The sequence below is a fragment of the Hyla sarda genome, chromosome 1, assembly GCF_029499605.1.
Source record: "Hyla sarda isolate aHylSar1 chromosome 1, aHylSar1.hap1, whole genome shotgun sequence".
Classification (NCBI taxonomy): Eukaryota; Metazoa; Chordata; class Amphibia; order Anura; family Hylidae; genus Hyla; species Hyla sarda.
This window is the reverse complement of record NC_079189.1, coordinates 596,464,478-596,487,812: the sequence shown is the minus strand read 5'-3', so window position 1 is coordinate 596,487,812 and position 23,335 is coordinate 596,464,478. Positions and strand designations below refer to the sequence as shown.

Here is a 23,335-nt window from a genome sequence, read left to right as displayed (position 1 = left end):
AATACTGTGACATACATTTTTGGTCATACTGCCCAGCACTACCTTATATGATCTCCAATTTAGTTTGTGACACTTGCGGGTGGCACAGATCCCGTCCATACAATTATGTGCCCATCCTCCCACTAACAGCCTCACATCTGAAGTGGCCGTCTCTACGCTAAGCTGCAAAACATTGGTTTTCATAAGAGGAAGCTTTAATCCAATATGCCCCTAAGCCCCACAAGCTAGGGAAATGCAATCCTTATTGTAATGAATACCGCTTAACCCTGTGAGGCCTGGCCCGCTACGTGCACTGAGCGCTGGCTCCGCATAGTCATATGTGGACCATGACTACTTTCCTCTATAAATCTCTGAAGAAATCCATCTACAAATGGTTTCTTATCCGCTATACACAGCAGGATCTTCTACAATAGGGAGGACATCTAGGAGGCATCAAAGACAACACGTTCCTATACAGAAGCTTTGTTACCCACACGACTGATCCAATATTCATGAGAATGCAGCTGAACAATACAATTCAGAAGACTGCGGACAACGGGGGGAGTTTGGCTTCTGAATTTTAGGGGTCTGAATATTAGCCTCATTCCTGGATTAGGAGTGGATTAGGGGTGCAAGTTTTAGTTACATAGAGGTCCCTCCTCCTGCTTCCTGTCTGTAGTCCAACAGAGTCCAACATAAGGCATATATGCCTAGAAAAACTCCCGGCGAATAGGTCATACGTACCCATAAAGCTACTATAACACGTTGTTGGACAAAAGAGAGTCCTTCTGTCAAGCCGATATCCCTGGGTACACAGAGCTTTACTGTGTGAAGCCCATAGACACTACTGCAAAATCTGAAACAGGGACCCCATCTACCTTGTTCCATTAATAACACCAAGTAGAACTACTATCTAAGTACCTTCTAAGCCACCAATAGATCAGAACAGGGAGAAGTGGAAGCAGTCTTTTCTGTTGCAGGTCTGTCTAGAGATAAGTCATTATTTAAGAGCCCCATGGGCAGCAATTTTTTGGGATCCCCATTATCAGTGCCCCACAGGCAGAATATCCTGGGAGCTCCATGTCAAGCAATTTAACAATTTTTTTTTTTAACGCCTTGATGAGTAGCTGTTTGGAAGCCCAGTGGATGGAAATTGTATACGCACCTTGTGGCTTGCAATTTTATGGGAGCACTGGTGTTGAATAATTGGGGTCATCTTCTTGGCTCTGTTGCGTACAATCTTTGGGCACACAACCTGACACTGGAAATATGATATATATAGTCTTGGGGTACAATTAAAAAGCTAAGTAGGAAAATTATTTGTATGTAGTTTTCTGGGATACTTCTTTGCATAAACGATACATGGTGTCAGCTTCTGGCGAGGAATTAAAGCACTGCTCCCCTTGTTGGTGACTAAAACATAAGTACAGTGGACATTGACACTCATGAAGTAGTAGGGGGGGGGGTGGAAACTTTTTCAGGTCAGACTACCATAAAGGCTGTCACCCAGCAGTCGACCAAGCTAATGGCTTCTCACGACAGCCAATTTTTCCAAATTATTTTTTCCATTTTACAATAAAATACCATGCAATGAAACATTAGGAGGTAACAGGAGATTATAAGCAAATGGACTATGAATTTTATAATGACCAAAGCATTTATATTGAAGCACGGCAATGGCAGGTGGGCGAAGGACGGCTCTCTTGCGGGGGGAGTAGCTGACTGGCACAATACAACTGGGAACCTACACTCAGCCACTGCGTCCACTCAGGTCACAGCGGTGGACCCTGGCAGTCGTGAGCCGATAAGTTCCTTTAATATAACGTTGCTAACCTGTTATTTATGGAACAACGTGATCGTACAGAATCTACAGGGAACAGAACAATGCAATAGGAAAGTTAGAGGAATGCACAAATTAGACAGACACATTGCTGCGATAGGAGGAGATGGAATTATGATGGGGCAGAAATGCCAGGAAAAAAACACTTACACACAAAGGATTATGAAGGTGGGTAGAACAGTCAACTGGATGCAAGGGGGGTAAGTATTGGGAAAAAAACTTATTGTGCATTAAAAATATATCAAAAAGCCAAGCATCCCTGAAACATTAAAGGGGTAGTCTGAAAATGAATGAACTCTATTGGAGCAGTCTAATTTTGCACAGGGTGGCCCACAGGTATAGCAGAGAGTGACTTTAAAGGGGTACTCCGGTGAAAACCTTTTTTTCTTTTAAATCAACTGGTGCCAGAAAGTTAAACATATTTGTAAATTACTTCTATTAAAAAATCTTAATCCTTCCAGTACTTATTAGCTGCTGAATGCTACAGAGGAAATTCCTTTCTTTTTGGAACACTGATGACATCACGAGCACAGTGCTCTCTGCTGACATCTCTGTCCATTTTAGCAACCATGCATAGCAGATGTATGCTAAGGGCAGCATGGTGGCTCAGTGGTTAGCACTGATGCCTTGCAGTGGTGGGGCCTTGGGTTCAAATCCCACTAAGGACAACAATAAATAAAGAGTTATTATTATTATTATTATTATAATGACGTCAGCAGAGAGAACTGTGCTCATGATGTCATCAGAGAGAATTCCAAAAAGAAAAGAATTTCCTCTGTAGTATTCAGCAGCTAATAAGTACAGGAAGGATTAAGATTTTTTAATAGAAGTAATTTACAAATCTGTTTAACTTTCTGGCACCAGTTGATTTAAAAGAAAAAAGGTTTTCACCGGAGTACCCCTTTAAGGAGTTTTAGAGGAGAAAAAAGAAAAAACACAACTCAGCTCACCAGACCATTCTGAACAGGTGTCCATGGACAGCAGCGGTACATCTAACTAGTGGAGCATGGACTGAGTGGGCCGTCTCCCGTATCATGCAGCTTAGTCAAAGGGAAGGATGTCCAGCTCTCATAGAAATATGGTGACTGCTAGAACTTCATTTTCAATACATCCCATTTAAAAACACGGAGCACAAAAAAAATATATAAATCAATAAAATATAAGAAGAAACGCTGCGTCGGCGTTTCATCTTATATTTTGTTGATTTATATGTTTTTTTTGTGCTCCGTGTTTTTTTAAACGGGATGTATTAAAAGTGACGTTTTAGCAGTCACCATATTTTTCTGAGAGCTGGACATCCTTCCCTTTGACTAAGGAATCTTAGTCTGGTGGAAACAACACCAGCAATGCATTCATAGTCCATCCAAATGCTTCATTATCACTGCTGGTAGCAGTGCAGAGAAACTGTACATTTGCTGTGGTGTCCCACCAATCATCCAGAACATAATCGTGTCTGGCTGCAGTATATTCTTTGTCCCAGTTGAAACACAGGCGGGGACAAAGTGGGGATGGAACTAGCACTCCTCTGTGCTCACTCCTGTTCCATCAGACGGCATGAAAACAGAAAGAAAGGGGTTACAGAACAGCTTGCTGTGATTGGATGAAGAGACCAAGTACAGCACAGCAGGCTCAGGTAGGAAATTAATGCATGAACACGACCCCTTTCTGAGCAGTGGATGTCAGAATGAGTGAGCAGCAGTACAGAGGGATTTGTGAGCCAAATACAGAAGCTAGACACACGGACATATAAAGCATCTTTATAACCTATTGAGCATATATAAGCATTATTTATTTATTTTTGTGATATGACAGCAACACTTGCAGCACTTGCAGACAAACCCTGTTAGAGCAACGTTATAAAAATATAACATCCAGCCCCACCTACACGCATTTCATGAAATGAACAATTGTCATTATAACTTACATTTTAAATCTCAAAGGGGTTTTTGTGGGGGGTTTAGATTCTACGATTCTGGCAAATTTTTTATAACACCTGGTAAACCTAGCTAGTAAAAATTTTAAAAAGGTACTGTGGGGGTCAGCAGAATGTCTCATTCTTTTTTCATGAAGTCTTAATTATGTGCACACCAAATAAACAAACAAGTCACACAGACCTAAACGATCAATCTAAAAGTAAAAAAATTAATAATTTTGTGACGCCTGCGGTGATAGTCATCTTGATTCTCCAAACAGATAAATACTACAACAGACCCTACATACAGTCTATTAAGAACAGGATCTTGCAAAAACTCAAATATATGTATGTATTATTTTAGGGTTAAGGTCACATCAATTCAGTATTAAGTATTGAAAAGAGTCAATGTTTAAAAAAAAATAAAAAAAAACTTGTGCTAACGCTTTAAGTTCTTGACCTCTTACGATGACCAAAACATGCTTCGTCATGCAGAATGATGGAGAACACCACAACACCGAACAAATAAGTCATACTTAGGAGCACGGAATTCAAGACATTCGGTACCTGCATTCGCTTCTTCACCAGAAACCCAAAAAGTTTCTTGAACAATATCTTTCAGGAGCTTTCGCTGCATCTTCTTCTTCTCCCGTAAGACATTTTTGAAGTTATTGATGCACTTGTTCAGGTAGATGGTCTCTGCACATACTTGATCAAGTCTTAGAGGTTTGTCTTCTTTCATTGCCACCAAAATTTCACTACCTTCCAGTGCCTGCTCGGGAGAGACGATTGCTTTGGGGCCATTAAGGTCTACATCAGGAGACAGGATCAGAGAGGGGATAGATGACTCATGAGGTAGAGAGGGGACTCTGTTGAGCACAAAATAGGCATCTTCTTTCAGATTGGAGCTGGAGCTGTAGCTGTTACTCATACTAGAATGTGTGGGGATGCTGTCATTGAAGTGGCCACTTTCGAGACTGTTTAGTCGTTGCAGAGTGTCATAGTCGGGAACTGGAAACCCAGGATCTTTACTTTCCATGAAAGCATCTGGACTTTCCAGCTTATTAAACACAACTTTCAAAGCTGACCGGAAATGGTTAAGTGCTTTTCCTAATTTATTTGCGTAAAACTTGATGTCAACTATATCTATGTTTTCATTGGGCTGATCAAGAAAATCTCTTAAGACGTGACCAGACTTATCCGGATCATCTAAGTCTATGTGGACCACTTCTTTAAGAGTTTCTGCTACAGTACCAGCAGAACACTTGTCCACAGTGTCATCAAAGCTCAAAGAGGTAAAACTGCCAGAAGGATCTTTAATAATTACATTAATTTTTTCAGTGCTTCGAAACTGTACCCGGGAGTCACATGACACCAGGTTTCCTTCTCTAAACATCCCATCGTGGTCGTCTACAATTGAGCAGCACCGGTGAATTGCAATTTCTGCCTCCTCTGTCTCTGTAGATGCACTCAGATGGTTAGAACGGGTTAGTAATCGACAAGAGGCTTTCTCACTAGAGGAAGGCAGGTTGGTGAAATGAAGATTTTTCTGAGATTCTTGGGAGTCAAGACGAATACAAAGATGACTTACACTTTTCTCCAGGCTTTGCTCACAGGTCTCCTTCCCATCAGCTCTGACCACCTCCCCATCCGATATGTTGCATTTTTTGGCCAAAGTGCATTTCTGTGCAAAGAGGAATTCCTCTCCACCGCATGGCGCCTCAGTGCTCTTGTTCTGATATCTTATTCTAAATGACTCAGTTTTACGTTCACCCACCATCTCATCTGTCCTCACCACTGCTTTATCTAGACTGAGTGAGCTCCAGCGATTTTCTCTTAGGCCTTGCTGAAGCACAGACAGAGAATTTGCTCTTATTCTAGTTTGTAAATTGTGCTCCTCAAATGGAACAATTTTTACTCCAGCTCTTTGAAAATTGTCCAATTTTTGAAGTATAGCGTCCTTGTGATCGGGATGAGAAAGTTTAACTAAGGTTGGCCTTGGTCCTAACAATGCATTGGATCCAGAGTCTATTCTGTAGGCCTCTTTTATATATTCTCTACTTTGGATGCCATTAAAACAATGGTGGTCACATAAGAAACAATGGATCCTCTCCAATGTGTTCTCATCTTCATGCTCTGAGATTCCATAAAAATATAACACAGCCTCATTGCCTAAAGGATCCCTACTCATCTCTCCACTTGGTGAAAGCATTGGGCTTTTGGGGGAAGATCCTATCTGCAAACCCTCAATCTCATTTAGGACAGAATCCACACAGGAGGACACTTCTTCCACCGAGCCCTTTATCAAACTCAGATGTTGACGGAGCTCCGCTATCTCAGCCTGAATGCGACTGATGCCCTGAAGTTCTCTTAAGATGTACTCCACCACATCATTAGACCGGTCACTAGTGACAGAACTTCCCCCGGGGCTGCATTCGGATAGATTGTTTTGGCAGAGTAGTTGACTATTTTCCGTTATCTCCTTCCAACTCATGGTAATACTAAAAGTGGAGAGATCCCGCTGGTCTGCAGAGAGTCCATTACTTTCATGAGGTGATATCAGCTCTGAACTCTGTTCATCAGAAGAACTCTGCTCTTCCGTGGCATGACTGTCGTGTTCTTCTGGATTGAGAGTCAATCCTACACTTTGGTTCCAACTGGAATCCACCTTTTTAGAACAATAGGTGCTTGCCATCTTGGTGTCTTCAGTCACCTCCATGAAGTCACAAGTGGCTTGCACATCCGCGTTGTTCGATTTCCGTTTTATCCCGCACACGAACAAGTCGGCTGCCATGTCCACGGGGGAACCTTGTTCGTCATGGTTGGTGGACAGCTTCTCCACAGGCCTTTGCAGCAGCCTCTTCATTTTCTCTCTCAGGCACACGGCTATTTTTTGTCTTCTCGATGACTTTATCAACAAGATTTTAAGAGGAAATTTTTTTTGCTGGAGAGTGGAACAATTTTCTCTCTTTTTCAACCTCCTTCTGGAAAACATCATCGACTACAGCGGCTGTTCCTTCTCATAGCGTTATGCATCAATACAAAGGTTACCGTACATACAGCTTCTTGGTTAAATGCGGTATAGGGGTCTTCATGATGGAACTAATACATAGGGGGAAAACATTGCATGATGAGAACGATGAGACTAGCAAGGACCCTTAACTTAGCACGCAATAGGGACACCAATGAGGGCAACCTATATATAATGGCAGTAGTTATGTTACTACAACTCAGTACACTGAAAGAACTAGCTGCATTGGAAAAACTAGCTTTAGGCTATGTTCACACGGCGGAATTCAACTATTCCGCTCAAATTCTGTTTTGCAATTTGAGCGAAATTTAGACAGAATTTCTGTCTGTTCAAAAAACAGAATTATACCAAAATTCAAAGACCCATTGATTAAATAGGATTCTGCCTGGAATTCAGAAAAATGTAAAGACGGGTCTTATATTTTTGCGGAATGCGGAATTTCTGGTGTGTGAATGGGACAACGGAATCCCTATTGAACATATTGGCCCTCAGAGTGAAGCGTAGTTTTGAATGTTTGTTTTTGTTTTTTTGACAGGCTTCTTTCCATGGTTTATACTATTGTATCTTGTATTTGTAGTTTTTTTAAATTTTATTTTATTTTTTATTCTTTACACCTGCTCTAAACTGCCACGTTTTTTTTCAGAGCTCAAATCCACCACATTTAATGTGGGAACTTTTGTAAATTTGTTGTTCCCCTCCCCCCCCCCCCCCCACCCCGGAAAATGACGGGCTCATTTTTCTTTGTTTTGGAAAACTTATTCCTCAAAAATTGACTAACTGTAAACTGCTTTATATAGTTTCCATTGACTACAATGTTATAGAAACAGTATACAGTTTTTATAAAGGACACAAAACCCTTTGTAAATAGAAAAACAGGACGCAGCAGTAAAGAACAAAAAACGTACCCAACCGGATACATCTTGTGTGTATGGGAGTTCAATGCATACGGTTTGCTATTCCGTAGTATACGGTTCTCAAATAAATAAAAAAATGTATAAGGGAATGGTAAAGCAAAATAGACTTAAAAACCCTACAAAATCTACTCGAAAAAGCCTTAGCAAATGGGGGCCAATGTGCTTAAAAATTTTGCAGAATTTCTGTGCGGAATCCCACATGGAAATTCCACCGTGTGAACATAGCCTTACAATCGGACGGTCAATTGTTATGCTGCACATTGATGGCCCCCAAACACATAGGTTTCACAATTTTGCACAAACTCTGCAAAGATAAAGTGGTGCTTGGGGGTCACAATAATGCGGGTAAGAAGCTGAATGCTGTATTTCCCATATTTGTAAGAAGGAGAAATCAGAGATTTGAAAAAAACTACAGCGTATTTCGTTTTAGACATTTTTGACTACCGGGAACCATACTGGGGAATCTTCCTACATTTTTAGCGGGCATGTCATGTCACGGCACATTATATTCTATGCCAACTGGTGACAGAAGTATTTTCTGCCCCTGCAGACTTAAATTATTCTGTGTCTCCCGTTTAGGTGAAGACTTAAGATGCAATTGCTATGGAAACTCGGAATCTATACTTCTATACAAGAAAGGGAGCGACTCAAACCTCAGCCGCCGTATAACAAATGACCTGTTGCTGCATTTACCTATGTTTGCAGGTTACATTATAAGCATAGAAAAACAGGATATTTTATATACTATAAACCAGTACTTCCCAACAAGTGTGCCTCCAGCTGTTGCAAAACTACAACTTCCAGCATGCCCGGACAGCCGTTGGCTGTCCGGGCATGCTGGAAGTTGTAGTTTTGCAACAGCTGGAGGCACACTTGTTGGGAACACAGCTATAGACAGTAACCGATAAGGACGTTTTACACGTTCTACACCCATTAAGTTCCCTGATAATCTCATTTTTAGTTATTATGGATCATTAGTTCTGTAATCCACTTTCTTGCTCATAAGAAGCTTAGCTGCTGCCGTTTTCCCTGCCCAATGCTTTACACTGCAGGTCAGCCTCATAAAGCTAGGTTCACACTACGGAATTTCCGTCTGCAACTCCGCTTTGAAATTGCAGGCAGAAATTCCGCATACTAAAAACGTATTGGTTTCCGTTCACAAATTCACACTTCGAAATTTGTGAGGCGGAATTTGCGAACGGAATATCCGCTTTAAAATTTCCGCCTGAAGAATGGCGTTGCTCGTTCTTCAGGCGGAAATACTCGGGGGAAACATTGCAGTCTATTGGAGACTGCGGTGTCCGTGCGGTCCTAGCGCCGACTGAATCGGTCAGCGCTGGCCGCACTCGAAATCTCTGGGTGGAAATTTTCTGCCTAGAGATTCCGCAGTGTGAACCTAGCCTTTGAGCACACCTATGATCCATGCTCTGTCCTCACCCCATATTTAAAGGGGTACTCTGGGGGGAAGAACCTTTTTTTTTTTTTTTTTTTTTAAATCAGCTGGTGCCAGAACATTATACACGTTAATCCTTCCAGTACTTATCAGCTGCTGTATGCTCCAGAGGAAGCTGTGTAGTTCTTTCCAGTCTCACAGTGCTCTCTGCTGCCACCTCTGTCCAAGTTTGGAACTGTCCAGAGCAGGAGCAAACCCCCAGAGCGAACCGTTGTTCCTGACACGGACAGAGGTGTCAGCAGAGAGCACTGTGGTCAGACTCGAAAGAATTACACGGCTTCCTCTGGAGCATACAGCAGCTGATAAGTACTGGAAGGATTAAGATTTTTATATAGAAGTAATTTACAAATCTGCATAACTAATGTCAAGTACTACATCGGCAGACTTATTCCATGCAGTAATTCTACTATGTCTGAACCGTCTGTAGTTCTCAGGCTTTTGTGATAATTCCAATCCCAGCATACAAAGACAGTCAATGGCTGTCTAGGAATGATGGGAGGTGTTATTTTCGCAATAGCTGGAAAGCTACATGTGCATTAAAGGGGTACTCCGCTGGAAAACATTTTTTTTTTTTTAATCAACTGGTTCCAAAAAGTTAAACAGACTTGTAAATTACTTCTTTTAAAAAATCTTATTCAACTCTTCCAGTACTTATCAGCTGCTGTATGCTCCAGAGGAAGTTCTTTTCTTTTTGATTTTCCTTTCTGCCTGACCACAGTGCTCTCTGCTGACACCTCTGTCCATTTTAGGAACTGTCCAGAGTACAAGCAAATCCCCATAGCAAACCTCTCCTGCTCTTGACAGTTCCTGAAACAGACAGAGGTGTCAACAGAGAGCACTTCGGTCAGACTGAAAGGAAATTCAAAAAGAGAATAACTTTCTCTGTAGACTACAACAGCTGATAAGTACTGGAAGGGTGAAGATTTTTTAATAGAAGTAATTTAGGAATCTGTTTAACTTTCTGCCACCAGTTGATTTAAAAGAAAATGTTTTCCAGTGGAGTACCCCTTTAAACAATGCAGCTCAGCTAGACTCCCATATCATAATAAGACTGACCTGCAGTGTAAAGTATGGGGGAGAGAAACAGCAGCCTGAGCCTCTGATGACATAGAAGGTGGATTACAGACTGCAACAGAAAAGGAACTAAAAAGAATATAGGTTTTTCCAAAAGTGATGCGAGGAGAACGTCTGCATCAGCTGACCACACATTTTGCTAAGTAAAAACATTTTTTTAAAATATTCATTTTCACCATATAGTTGCCAAAATGTGACTTTGGGAGACTGAGATGTAAAGCATTTTTTAGAACAGTGTTTCCCAATCCAGAATGCCTCCAGCTGTTGAAAAACTACAACTCCTAGCATGCTCGGACAGTATTTGGCTTACAGTACTGATTGCTCAGGGGCATTGTTTCCCAGCCAGGGTGCCTCCAGCTGTTGCAAAACTACAACTCCCAGCAGGCCCAGACAGCCTTTGGCTTTCAGTACTGATAGCTCAGGGCAGTGTTACCCAACAGGTTGCATCCAGCTGTTGCAAAACTAGAACTTCCAGCATGCGCCGGACAGCCTTTGGCTGTCCGGGCATGCTGGGAGTTCTAGTTTTGCAACAGCTGGAGGCACCCTAGTTAGGAAACACTGCCTTAGGGCATGGTTTCCCAACCAGGGTGCCTCCAGCTGTTGCAAAACTACAACTCCCAGCATGCCCAGACAGCCTTTGGCTTACAGTACTGATAGCTCAGGGCAATGTTACCCAACAGGTTGCGTCCAGCTGTTGCAAAACTACAACTCCCAGCATGCCCGGTCAGCCTTAGGCTGTCCGGGTATGCTAAAAGCTGTAGTTTTGTAAAAGCTGGAGGCACCCTGATTGCCTTAGGGCATTGTTTCCCAACAAGGGTGCCTCCAGCTGTTGCAAAACTACAACTCCCAGCATGCCCAGACAGCCTTTGGCTTACAGTACTGATAGCTCAGGGCAATGTTACCCAACAGGTTGCGTCCAGCTGTTGCAAAACTACAACTCCCAGCATGCCCGGTGAGCCTTAGGCTGTCCGGGTATGCTAAAAGCTGTAGTTTTGTAAAAGCTGGAGGCACCCTGATTGCCTTAGGGCATTGTTTCCCAACAAGGGTGCCTCCAGCTGTTGCAAAACTACAACTCCCAGCATGCCCAGACAGCCTTTGGCTTACAGTACTGATAGCTCAGGGCAATGTTACCCAACAGGTTGCGTCCAGCTGTTGCAAAACTACAACTCCCAGCATGCCCGGTGAGCCTTAGGCTGTCCGGGTATGCTAAAAGCTGTAGTTTTGTAAAAGCTGGAGGCACCCTGATTGCCTTAGGGCATTGTTTCCCAACAAGGGTGCCTCCAGCTGTTGCAAAACTACAACTCCCAGCATGCCCAGACAGCCTTTGGCTTACAGTACTGATAGCTTAGGGCAATGTTACCCAACAGGTTGCGTCCAGCTGTTGCAAAACTACAACTTCCAGCATGCCCGGTCAGCCTTAGGCTGTCCGGGTATGCTAAAAGCTGTAGTTTTGTAAAAGCTGGAGGCACCCTGATTGCCTTAGGGCATAGTTTTCCAGCCAGGGTCCCTCCAGCTGTTGCAAAACTACAATTCCCAGCATGCCCGGACAGCCTTCGGCTGTCCGGGCATGCTGGGAGTTGTAGTTTTGCAACAGCTGGAGGCACCCTGGCTGGAAAACACTTCTGTAGAGCAAGTAGATGATTTACAGAGTTATCAAATAATAAAGCAGAAATAAACAAGTGGGTGATAAAATAATAAAACTACCATAATATCTCACAGAACCTCAGAGCCTGGATCCGCCGGCTGCCATCAGACCGCTTGCTTTAAGTCTACGTGGTAAAATATTTACAGTCTCTGGAGCAGGATATTAATGCTGGCACGTTGCCGAAGCGTTGTGCCAGGCGACTTAAGATTTTTTTTATTTTAAATTTTTTTTTTATTCAATTAGTCAAAACAAGATCCTGCTGCAACTTTATATCCTCAAGAAAAATATGCTTCCTGCTATCATGTAAGTGGCCGGCAAAGTGGTGTTGTTGTTTTTTAATATACATACACTAAGGCAGTGTTTCCCGACCAGGGTGCCTCCAGCTGTTGCAAAATTACAACTTTCAGCATGCCCACACAGCCTAAGGCTGCCTCCATGGGAGATCGCTAAGAACTTACATTATCTAGAGGATCTCAGGGTATGTAGACTTCTGCAACCTTTTCCTTGGCTCAAAATCATCTACACATAAATGTATATTGGTTCTCCCGTTTTGTGTATACAGGTCCTATCGTTTTGTGTATACAGGTCCTATCGTTTTGTGTATACAGGTCCTATCATTTTGTGTATACAGGTCCTATCGTTTTGTCTATACAGGTCCTAACGTTTTATGTATACAGGTCCTATCATTTTATGTATGCAGGTCCTATCGTTTTGTGTATACAGGTCCTATCGTTTTGTGTATACAGGTCCTATCGTTTTGTGTATACAGGTCCTATAATTTTGTGTATACAGGTCCTATAATTTTATGTATACAGGTCCTATCATTTTATGTATGCAGGTCCTATCGTTTTGTGTATACAGGTCCTATCGTTTTGTGTATACAGGTCCTATCGTTTTGTGTATACAGGTCCTATCATTTTGTGTATACAGGTCCTATCGTTTTGTCTATACAGGTCCTAACGTTTTATGTATACAGGTCCTATCATTTTATGTATGCAGGTCCTATCGTTTTGTGTATACAGGTCCTATCGTTTTGTGTATACAGGTCCTATCGTTTTGTGTATACAGGTCCTATAATTTTGTGTATACAGGTCCTATAATTTTATGTATACAGGTCCTATCATTTTATGTATGCAGGTCCTATCGTTTTGTGTATACAGGTCCTATCGTTTTGTGTATACAGGTCCTATCGTTTTGTGTATACAGGTCCTATAATTTTGTGTATACAGGTCCTATAATTTTATGTATACAGGTCCTATCATTTTATGTATACAGGTCCTATCGTCTTGTGTATACAGGTCCCATCATTTTATGTATACAGGTCCTATCATTTTGTGTATACATGTCCTATTGTCTTGTGTATACAGGTCCTATCGTCTTGTGTATACAGGTCCTATCGTTTTATGTATACAGGTCCTATCATTTTATGTATACAGGTTCTATCGTCTTGTGTATACAGGTCCTAACATTTTATGTATACAGGTCCTATAATTTTATGTATACAGGTCCTATAATTTTATGTATACAGGTCCTATCGTCTTGTGTATACAGGTCCTAACATTTTATGTATACAGGTCCTATCGTTTTGTGTATAAAGGTCCTATCGTTTTGTGTATACAGGTCCTATAATTTTATGTATACAGGCCCTATCATTTTATGTATACAGGTCCTATCATTTTGTGTATAAAGGTCCTATCGTTTTGTGTATACAGGTCCTATCATTTTATGTATACAGGCCCTATCATTATATGTATACAGGCCCTATCATTTTATGTATACAGGTCCTATCATTTTATGTATACAGGTCCTATCATTTTATGTATACAGGTTCTATCGTTGTATGTATACAGGTCCTATCATTTTATGTATACAGGCCCTATCATTATATGTATACAGGCCCTATCATTTTATGTATACAGGTCCTATCATTTTATGTATACAGGTTCTATCATTGTATGTATACAGGTCCTATCATTTTATGTATACAGGTCCTATAATTTTATGTATACAGGTTCTCCAATTTTTAGTATACAGGTTCTCCTGTTTTGTGTAAACTGGTCCCCCCATTTTGCGTACTCAGAACCTATCATTTTGAATATACAGGTCCGTGTTTGTGCACACAGATCCTTACATTTTGTGAATACAGGTCCTAGTGTCTTGTGCACACAGATCCTTCCGTTCTATGTATACAGGTCCTCCCATTTTGTGTATACAGATTTTCGGTTTCGTGAATACAGGTCTTTCTGTTTTGTACACATCAGCCCACCTGTCTCGTGTACACGGGTCCCTCCCGTCTCGTGTACACGGGTCCCTCCCGTCTCGTGTACACGGGTCCCACCCGTCTCGTGTACACGGGTCCCACCCGTCTCGTGTACACGGGTCCCACCCGTCTCGTGTACACAGGTCCTCCCGTCTCGTGTACACAGGTCCTCCCGTCTCGTGTACACAGGTCCTCCCGTCTCGTGTACACAGGTCCACCCGTCTCGTGTACACAGGTCCACCCGTCTCGTGTACACAGGTCCTCCCGTCTCGTGTACACAGGTCCTCCCGTCTCGTGTACACAGGTCCTCCCGTCTCGTGTACACAGGTCCTCCCGTCTCGTGTACACAGGTCCTCCCGTCTCGTGTACACAGGTCCACCCGTCTCGTGTACACAGGTCCACCCGTCTCGTGTACACAGGTCCACCCGTCTCGTGTACACAGGTCCACCCGTCTCGTGTACACAGGTCCTCCCGTCTCTTGTATACAGGTCCTCCTGTCTTGCGTATACAGGTCCTCCAGTCTCGTGTACACAGGTCCTCCCGTCTCGTGTACACAGGTCCTCCCGTCTCGTGTACACAGGTCCTCCCGTCTCTTGTATACAGGTCCTCCTGTCTTGCGTATACAGGTCCTCCTGCAGTTCCATGTTGCTCCACCCCATCAGTCCCTCTTTCTATAATAACCTACAGTCAGTAAGGGCACGTGCACACTGCAGACAATCCACTCAGAATTAATGCCGCTTGCAGCAGTCTCCTAACGATCTCAATAGAATTCCAATGCTCAGATCACACACCACGTAGTAGAATTTGATTCCGCTGAATTAACTTGTTTAGAATCCACCAGGAAAAAAAGACGGATTTCCAACTATTTTATCTGCAGCAAATTCTGTGCGAAATAAGTGCCGATTCTGTGCTGAATTTCCTCAGTGTGTATGGGCCCAATGTGGAAACCATCTTCAAAGTTTCACTTGGAAATTCCGGTGCAGTAACCTACAATAATTTCAGTGGGATTCTGCTGCACCGTGCACATGGCGGAATTTTCACAGTGGACAATTCTGCAGCGGATATGAAAATTTGGAGCTCTGCAGAAAGAATAAACATGTTCGTTCTTTTAGTGGAATCCCCTTGGTCAGAGTGCCAAGTCATTAAAGGAGTACTCCACCCCTAGACATCTTATCCCCTATCCAAAGGATAGGGGATAAGATGTCTGATCGCAGGGTTCCCCCGCGATGTCTCCTGCAGCACCCCTGTCATCTAGTGTCATCTTAGCTCCGTGCCTGATGACTGGCGATGCAGGAGCCAGAGAATTATGACGTCACGGCCCCGCCCCTTGTGACTTCACACCCTGCCCCCTTAATGCAAGTCTATGGGCGGGGCCGTGACGTCACGATCCTCCAGCCCCTGCATTGCCAGTCAGCGGGCACGGAGCGAACTTCGCTCCATGCACAAGATGACAGGGGTGCTGCAGGAGAGATCATGGGGGTTCCCACTGGGACTGTGATAAGTCATCTTATCCAGGTATTCTTTGGATAGGGGATAAGATGTCTAAGTACCCCTTTAAGTCGTGACTACCTTGTCTGTGTGAATGGGTCCTAAAGTGTAAACTGGGTCTTTAGGAGGTTTCAGATATACTGCGACACTCTCTGCAACTGTGTGGACACTATCGAAAAACCTATCAAGCCTCTGTGATCCCAACCTGTGGCTTAACCACTGCTGCAAAACAACTACTCTCAGCATGCTCTCGATAAAACATACCTATAAAGATGCAGACAGCTTTGAAAGAGACAGAGAACCTTAATTATTCTGCAAATTCTACATGATAGGAGCGATAGTGTTCCGGTAGAGCAGTCTCCCTCAACCCGTGGCTCTCTGGCCACTGCAAAACTACAACTACCAGTACGCCATAACAGTCTGCTTGCTAGAAACTGGAGCCACAGGTTAAAAGCAAGCAGTGATCATGTGTACAATATTTGAGGACAAATTATAACATTTCAGAATTTTCCACAATATAATGATTAAACGTCATGCACATAAAACCAGAATATGCACTAATGGTGTGAACTTGGCTTTGTGGGCCATCTTGGAGGTGCTGATGTAATTCTATTCGCCCAGAGGCCGCTCTGTAACACTTCTCCCTTCATTTGTCGCGTGTTAAATGCGAGAATAGACATGGCTGCCCGGCAGCAACAACGTTACAGGGATTTAGTCTGATGAGTTTAATCACTGGAGCACATCATGCATCCCAGCTGCTGTCTTCACTACAACGTCAACCATGGAAGAATGAGCCGATAGTGGGATAGGGGGCATCGGGGTCTTCTCTATGGAAGTGGTTGTAATGAGGGAAGGACGGGCACTTATTCTAGGGGAGACGTTGGCCAAGAAATGTTGGCCAATCGCTGGTTGAAGTAGTGACCTGCCTTAGCCAGGGATCGGTCTAAAGAAGACCAGGACACACTCAACAGAGAGAACCAGCACTCAGGGACTATCCAAATCCAGAGAAGTGGTTTATTGCTGCTTGTGATGATGGAGCAGATTCATGCCACCAAAGGTACCACCAAAAATAAGATCGTGGTGGTTGTGGGGTTTGGGGGCAGCTAGTCAGCACGGGAAGTTGTGGATAGATTATGTATGAGTTATAGTTACTAGACAGGTGGAGAGGAAATTGATATAGATATATAGACAGAGAGAGAAAGATACATATGGGATATACAGATAGATAGACATGAGATAGATAGATAGATGTGAGATAGATAGATGTGAGATAGATAGATATGAGATAGAGATAGATAGATATGAGATAGATAGATAGATATGAGATAGATAGATATGAGATAGAGATAGATAGATATGAGATAGATAGATGCATATGAGATAGATAGATAGATAGATAGATAGATCGGAGATAGATAGATGGATATGAGATAGATAGATATGAGATAGACAGATAGATAGATATGAGATAGATAGATATGAGATAGAGATAGATAGATAGATATGAGATAGATAGATATGAGATAGACAGATAGATATGAGATAGACAGATAGATATGAGATAGATAGATAGATATGAGATAGATAGATATGAGATAGATATGAGATAGACAGATAGATAGATATGAGATAGATAGATATGAGATAGAGATAGATAGATATGAGATAGAGATAGATAGATATGAGATAGATAGATATGAGATAGACAGATAGATATGAGATAGATAGATAGATAGATATGAGATAGATAGATAGATAGATATGAGATAGATAGATATGAGATAGATATGAGATAGATAGATATGAGATAGATAGATATGAGATAGATAGATATGAGATAGATAGATATGAGATAGATAGATATGAGATAGATAGATATGAGATAGATATGAGATAGATATGAGATAGATATGAGATAGATATTTATTAGATAGATAGATAGATATATGAGAGATAGATATTTATTAGATAGATAGATATGAGATAGATAGATATGAGATAGATATGAGATAGATAGATATGAGATAGATAGATATGAGATAGATATGAGATAGATATTTATTAGATAGATAGATAGATATGAGATAGATAGATATTTATTAGATAGATAGATATGAGAGCGATAGATAGATATGAGATAGAAAGATAGATATGAGATAGAAGATATATAGACAGATAGTAGATCGGAAATACAGTTTATAGAAGATTATGACTTCTATTTCTTATGATTTGTGAGTTTATACAGGAGGGGGACATGCTTTTAATCTGGAGAAAAGAAAACAAACTAAATAACCTATAATACAGAATACGAAAAGTTTGCAGAAAAAAATCGCTAGGGTCTCGTAGCAGCAGGCGTACGGCACAGCGCACAGACCCGCGGGGGGCACTAATTTTCATTTCCTTCTAACTAAACGTCTATAATTGTCTGAATTACTGAAGAAGCCGTAGACTAGAAAAGCTCTGCAGAGATCCATTTACCGAGCTGCATTTGTTGTGTGAGGCGGCTAACCCAATTTTCTGTTAAATTGTTTTTGTGGGGTTTTGTTTTTGTTTTTTTGCTTTCCATCAGCACAATACGCATCACAAAAGAGCCCCATATACAGAAGAAGGGACCCCAACAGTGCCCATTATTCTAGGCGGAACCTGTGGGCATCACGGAACTAACAAACACATTCTGCTGCTGTATGAAGAAAGTATCACTCCCATCATTCCTTAACCCCCTGTCAGCTCAAAACCCAACCTTCCTATGTTGTATACAGAGTACCACTCCCATCATCCCAATCCTCAGGAATCACTTCCATCAACCCGGTCCCTCAAGAGCATATAATCTAATCTTTCTATGTTACGCAGCCTATTACTCCTATCATCCCTGTCTCTAGGACAGTGTTTCCCAACCAGTGTTCCTACTGCCGTTGCAAAACTAAAACTGTCCTGGCATGCTGGGAAATTGAGTTTTGCAACAGCAGGAGGCACTCTGTTTGGGAAAAACTGTCCTAGAGGAAGGGATGATCAGAGTAGTAGGCTGCTGGCAGGGATGATAGTAGCAATAGGCTGCTGGCAGGGAAGTTAGGAGTAATAGGTCGCTGGCAGGGATGATAGGAGTAATAGGGCTGCAGGCAGGGATGGTAGGAGTAATAGGCTGCTGGCAGGGATGATAGTAGTAATAGGCTGCAGGCAGGGATGATAGGAGTAATAGGGCTGCAGGCAGGGATGGTAGGAGTAATAGGCTGCTGGCAGGGATGATAGTAGTAATAGGCTGCAGGCAGGGATGGTAGGAGTAATAGGCTGCTGGCAGGGATGATAGGAGTAATAGGGCTGCAGGCAGGGATGGTAGGAGTAATAGGCTGCTGGCAGGGATGATAGGAGTAATAGGCTGCAGGCAGGGATGATAGGAGTAATAGGCTGCAGGCAGGGATGATAGGAGTAATAGGCTGCTCGCAGGTATGATTGGAGTAATAGGTTGCTGACATGCTAGGAGTTGTAGTTTTGTAACAGCTGGAGGCACCTTGGTTAGAAGGTACTGCTCTATGAGCTTATAATCCAAACTGCCCATTTCAGAAAATGCATCATGACTTCTATCATCCGCTCACAATCTAATTAAAGGCTAATTATACAAAAAGTTTGTTAAACTATTATTCTGCATTTGAAGTAAGAAAGAAAGCTAGGGAACATTAAGGACACCTGTTGGACCCCATTTCTGACCACTGAGCCCCAATCACATTTTAAGTTAAAACCTAATTCTTTGTTATGCTGATTCCAGGCCATTCCAATAATCAATAACACCAAGGCCTCGTTCATATTGTCCAGTCAACTCCGGACAAAGTTCCATCTCAGTTCTCTCTTCCAAAAGTCACATTTCAGGCAAATGTAGAAAATGAATAGAGATCCTTATACAGGTGTAGGCGAGCGGACATGGTCATTAGTCAGTTTCTGCAGCAATATCGTATCAACTATACCAGTTCAGTTCTGTAACACTTGTAAACCCCCATTCCCCCCCAAGGTAAGGAAACATACATGGAACCCTTAAGATGTCCATAGAATTTCCTCGCTCCATGGTCCTCCATCCCCCACACACACCCAACACTTACCTTGTGGTCCTTACCCACAACACGGGACCTCAAACATCTGACAAAGTGAACAACACACAAGGTGCCGAAAACTTTGGTTGGTCCAGACTGCCAAAGCAAGAAGGTGGGGTAGCAGACATCCCCTCCTGGTGGCACATCAGATGCACTAAGGAGGTGGCGGGTGACACGCGATGGCACAGAGAACCTCAGGAAGCCAAGAGGAGATGGACTTACTACCCAACATTACTACCTGGGACTCCAAACCTCTCACGGGGACCAAGGCTGAGTATCAGTGGAGCAGCATTGTGTGAACTACACTTGTTTCCCCAGTCGATCATGTCAATAATCCTATTAACTCTCGCTGTGCCAGTCGGACAAATTGCAGCATGTCGATGGTCGAGATGGAACAAAATGCATTGTAAGAGCAAGAAGACCTGTGCTCCCTGCTCCGCTGTGCTCCTCCTCTCCGGCTCCCTCCCTGCCTTCAGTCTTACTTATAGATTGAGCAGCATCGCCTCCTCCCCACGACATATGTGCACACAACACCAGAGCCTTGCTAGAACTACTCCAGGCAACAGAAACAGGGATGGAGCAGAATTCACACCAGCAAATGCCGACAGTGGTGGTAGTGGGGGGGGGGGGGGGGGGGATACTGTAGTGTGAGGGATTCATACGGTGCAGGGAGATCTCTGTGTCTATTCCAGGGCGGCTTCCACTGTCCCCATAACTGTCAATCAGCCCCCACACACAGTCGCCAGGCACAGAGCTTTCCTGGCTTGTGGCATCACTATCAGCCCACTCCCCAGTCTTATCAGTGACTTTACTCCAACCAGCCCTCCCCCAGTATTTCCTCTATATTAGAGCTATCACATTCCAATCCAATTACTCTGATCAGCCCCCATATCATATATGTCTCCTCATACACCTAATAAGAGTGACAGTGCTAATATATTAACGCTACACCAAGCAACCCACCATAACAGATCCTCCACTCCCAGAACCCCCCCCCCATATCAGAACCTTCACTCTCCGCATCTCCCTTATCAGATCCTTTACTCTCAGAATCCCCCATAACAAATCCTTCGCTCACAGAATCCCTCCATATCAGATTCTACACTCCCAGAATCCCTCCATATCAGATCCTACACTCCCAGAATCCCTCCATATTAGATCCTACACTCCCAGAATCCCTCCATATCAGATCCTACACTCCCAGAATCCCTCCATATTAGATCCTACACTCCCAGAATCCCTCCATATCAGATCCTACACTCCCAGAATCCCTCCATATCAGATCCTACACTCCCAGAATCCCTCCATATCAGATCCTACACTCCCAGAATCCCTCCATATCAGATCCTACACTCCCAGAATCCCTCCATATCAGATCCTACACTCCCAGAATCCCACCATACCAGATCCCTAACTCCTAGAATTCCTTCATATTAGATCCCCCCAGCATTACTCTCTTATTAGATCAGATGATTCACTCCCAGAATCCCTCCCCCCCCCAATCAGATTTTTTACTCCCAGAATCCCTTCATATCAGATCCTTCACTCCCAGAATCCCTCCTTATCATATCCTACACTACCAGAATCCCTTCATATCAGATCCTTCACTCCCAGAATCCCTCCTTATCAGATCCTTCACTACCAAATTTCATTCATATCAGATCCTTCACTCTAAGCATCCCTATAACAGATTCTTCACTCCCAAAATAAACCTATATCAGATCCTTCCCTCTCATTAACCTTCACTTCCATTAACCCTTCATACCAGATCCTACACATCCAGAATGCCACCATATCAGATCCTTAAAGGGGTATTCCAGGCCAAAGATAAACAGATTTGTAAATTACTTCTATTAAAAAATCTTAATCCTTCCAATAGTTATTAGCTTCTGAAGTTGAGTTGCTGTTTTCTGTCTAACTGCTTTCTGATGACTCACATCCCAGGAGCTGTGCAGCTCCTATGGGGATATTTTCCCATCATGCACAGCTCCCGGGACGTGACATCATCATCGAGCAGTTAGACAGAAAACTTCAGAAGCTAATAACTATTGGAAGGATTAAGATTTTTTAATAGAAGTAATTTACAAATCTGTTTAACTTTCCGGAGCCAGTTGATATATATATATAAAAAAAGTTTTTGCCTGGAATACCCCTTTAACTCCCAGATTCCCCCCATATAAGATATTTTACACCCAGAATCCCCCCATATAATTAACTCCCAGAATCTATTCATTTCAGATCCTTCACTCCCAGAATCTATTCATATCAGATCCTTCACTCCCAGAATCCCTTCATATCAGATCCTTCACTCCCAGAATCTATTCATATCAGATCCTTCACTCCCAGAATCTATTCATATCAGATCCTTCACTCCCAGAATCTATTCATATCAGATCCTTCACTCCCAGAATCTATTCATATCAGATCCTTCACTCCCAGAATCTATTCATATCAGATCCTTCACTCCCAGAATCTATTGATATCAGATCCTTCACTCCCAGAATCTATTGATATCAGATCCTTCACTCCCAGAATCCATTCATATCAGATCCTTCACTCCCAGAATCTATTCATATCAGATCCTTCACTCCCAGAATCTATTCATATCAGATCCTTCACTCCCAGAATCTATTCATATCAGATCCTTCACTCCCAGAATCTATTCATATCAGATCCTTCACTCCCAGAATCCATTCATATCAGATCCTTCACTCCCAGAATCTATTCATATCAGATCCTTCACTCCCAGAATCTATTCATATCAGATCCTTCACTCCCAGAATCTATTCATATCAGATCCTTCACTCCCAGAATCTATTCATATCAGATCCTTCACTCCCAGAATCCATTCATATCTGATCCTTCACTCCCAGAATCTATTCATATCATATCCTTCACTCCCAGAATCAATCCATATCATATCCTTCACTCCCAGAATCCCTTCATATCAGATCCTTCACTCCCAGAATCCCTTCATATCAGATCCTTCACTCCCAGAATCCCTTCATATCAGATCCTTCACTCCCAGAATCCCTTCATATCAGATCCTTCACTCCCAGAATCAATTCATATCAGATCCTTCACTCCCAGAATCCCTTCATATCAGATCCTTCACTCCCAGAATCCCTTCATATCAGATCCTTCACTCCCAGAATCCCTTCATATCAGATCCTTCACTCCCAGAATCAATTCATATCAGATCCTTCACTCCCAGAATCCCTTCATATCAGATCCTTCACTCCCAGAATCCCTTCATATCAGATCCTTCACTCCCAAAATCAATTCATATCAGATCCTTCACTCCCAAAATCTATTCATATCAGATCCTTCACTCCCAAAATCTATTCATATCAGATCCTTCACTCCCAGAATCTATTCATATCAGATCCTTCACTCCCAGAATCCCTTCATATCAGATCCTTCACTCCCAGAATCCCTTCATATCAGAACCTCCCAGCAGTCCTCCCTTATCAGATCCTTTACTATTAGATTTTTGTTGTTTGCTTTCAGTGGGAAAAGGTTCTATGAAGCTGGAACAGACAACATAAAATAGCAGAAAATTAGATGATAATTTTGAAGCACATCAATGCACAGAATGAAAAAAAATGAACACTCACTGCGCATTCACTTTTATGAAAAACTACTATAGTACACACTGAT

At 42.6% G+C, this 23,335-nt stretch overlaps 1 protein-coding gene across 12 annotated transcripts in view; it reads right to left on the bottom strand.

Annotated features, from left to right (window-relative positions):
* The window catches only part of UNC13B (unc-13 homolog B), a 427,170-nt gene that overhangs the window by 189,049 nt on the left and 214,786 nt on the right, over positions 1–23,335 (bottom strand). For 2 of the 12 annotated variants that reach the window (XM_056547072.1, XM_056547080.1), the window contains exons 1-2: positions 19,685–20,125; positions 4,299–6,833 (exon numbers count right to left, since the gene is read on the bottom strand). The exons of the other annotated variants lie outside the window; for them this stretch is intronic. In XM_056547072.1, the coding sequence (XP_056403047.1) occupies positions 4,299–6,729 (2,431 nt within the window). In that variant the 5' untranslated portion in view covers positions 6,730–6,833; positions 19,685–20,125. Of the gene's footprint in view, positions 1–4,298; positions 6,834–19,684; positions 20,126–23,335 lie in introns of those variants that run through there. 12 annotated transcript variants of the gene reach the window in all.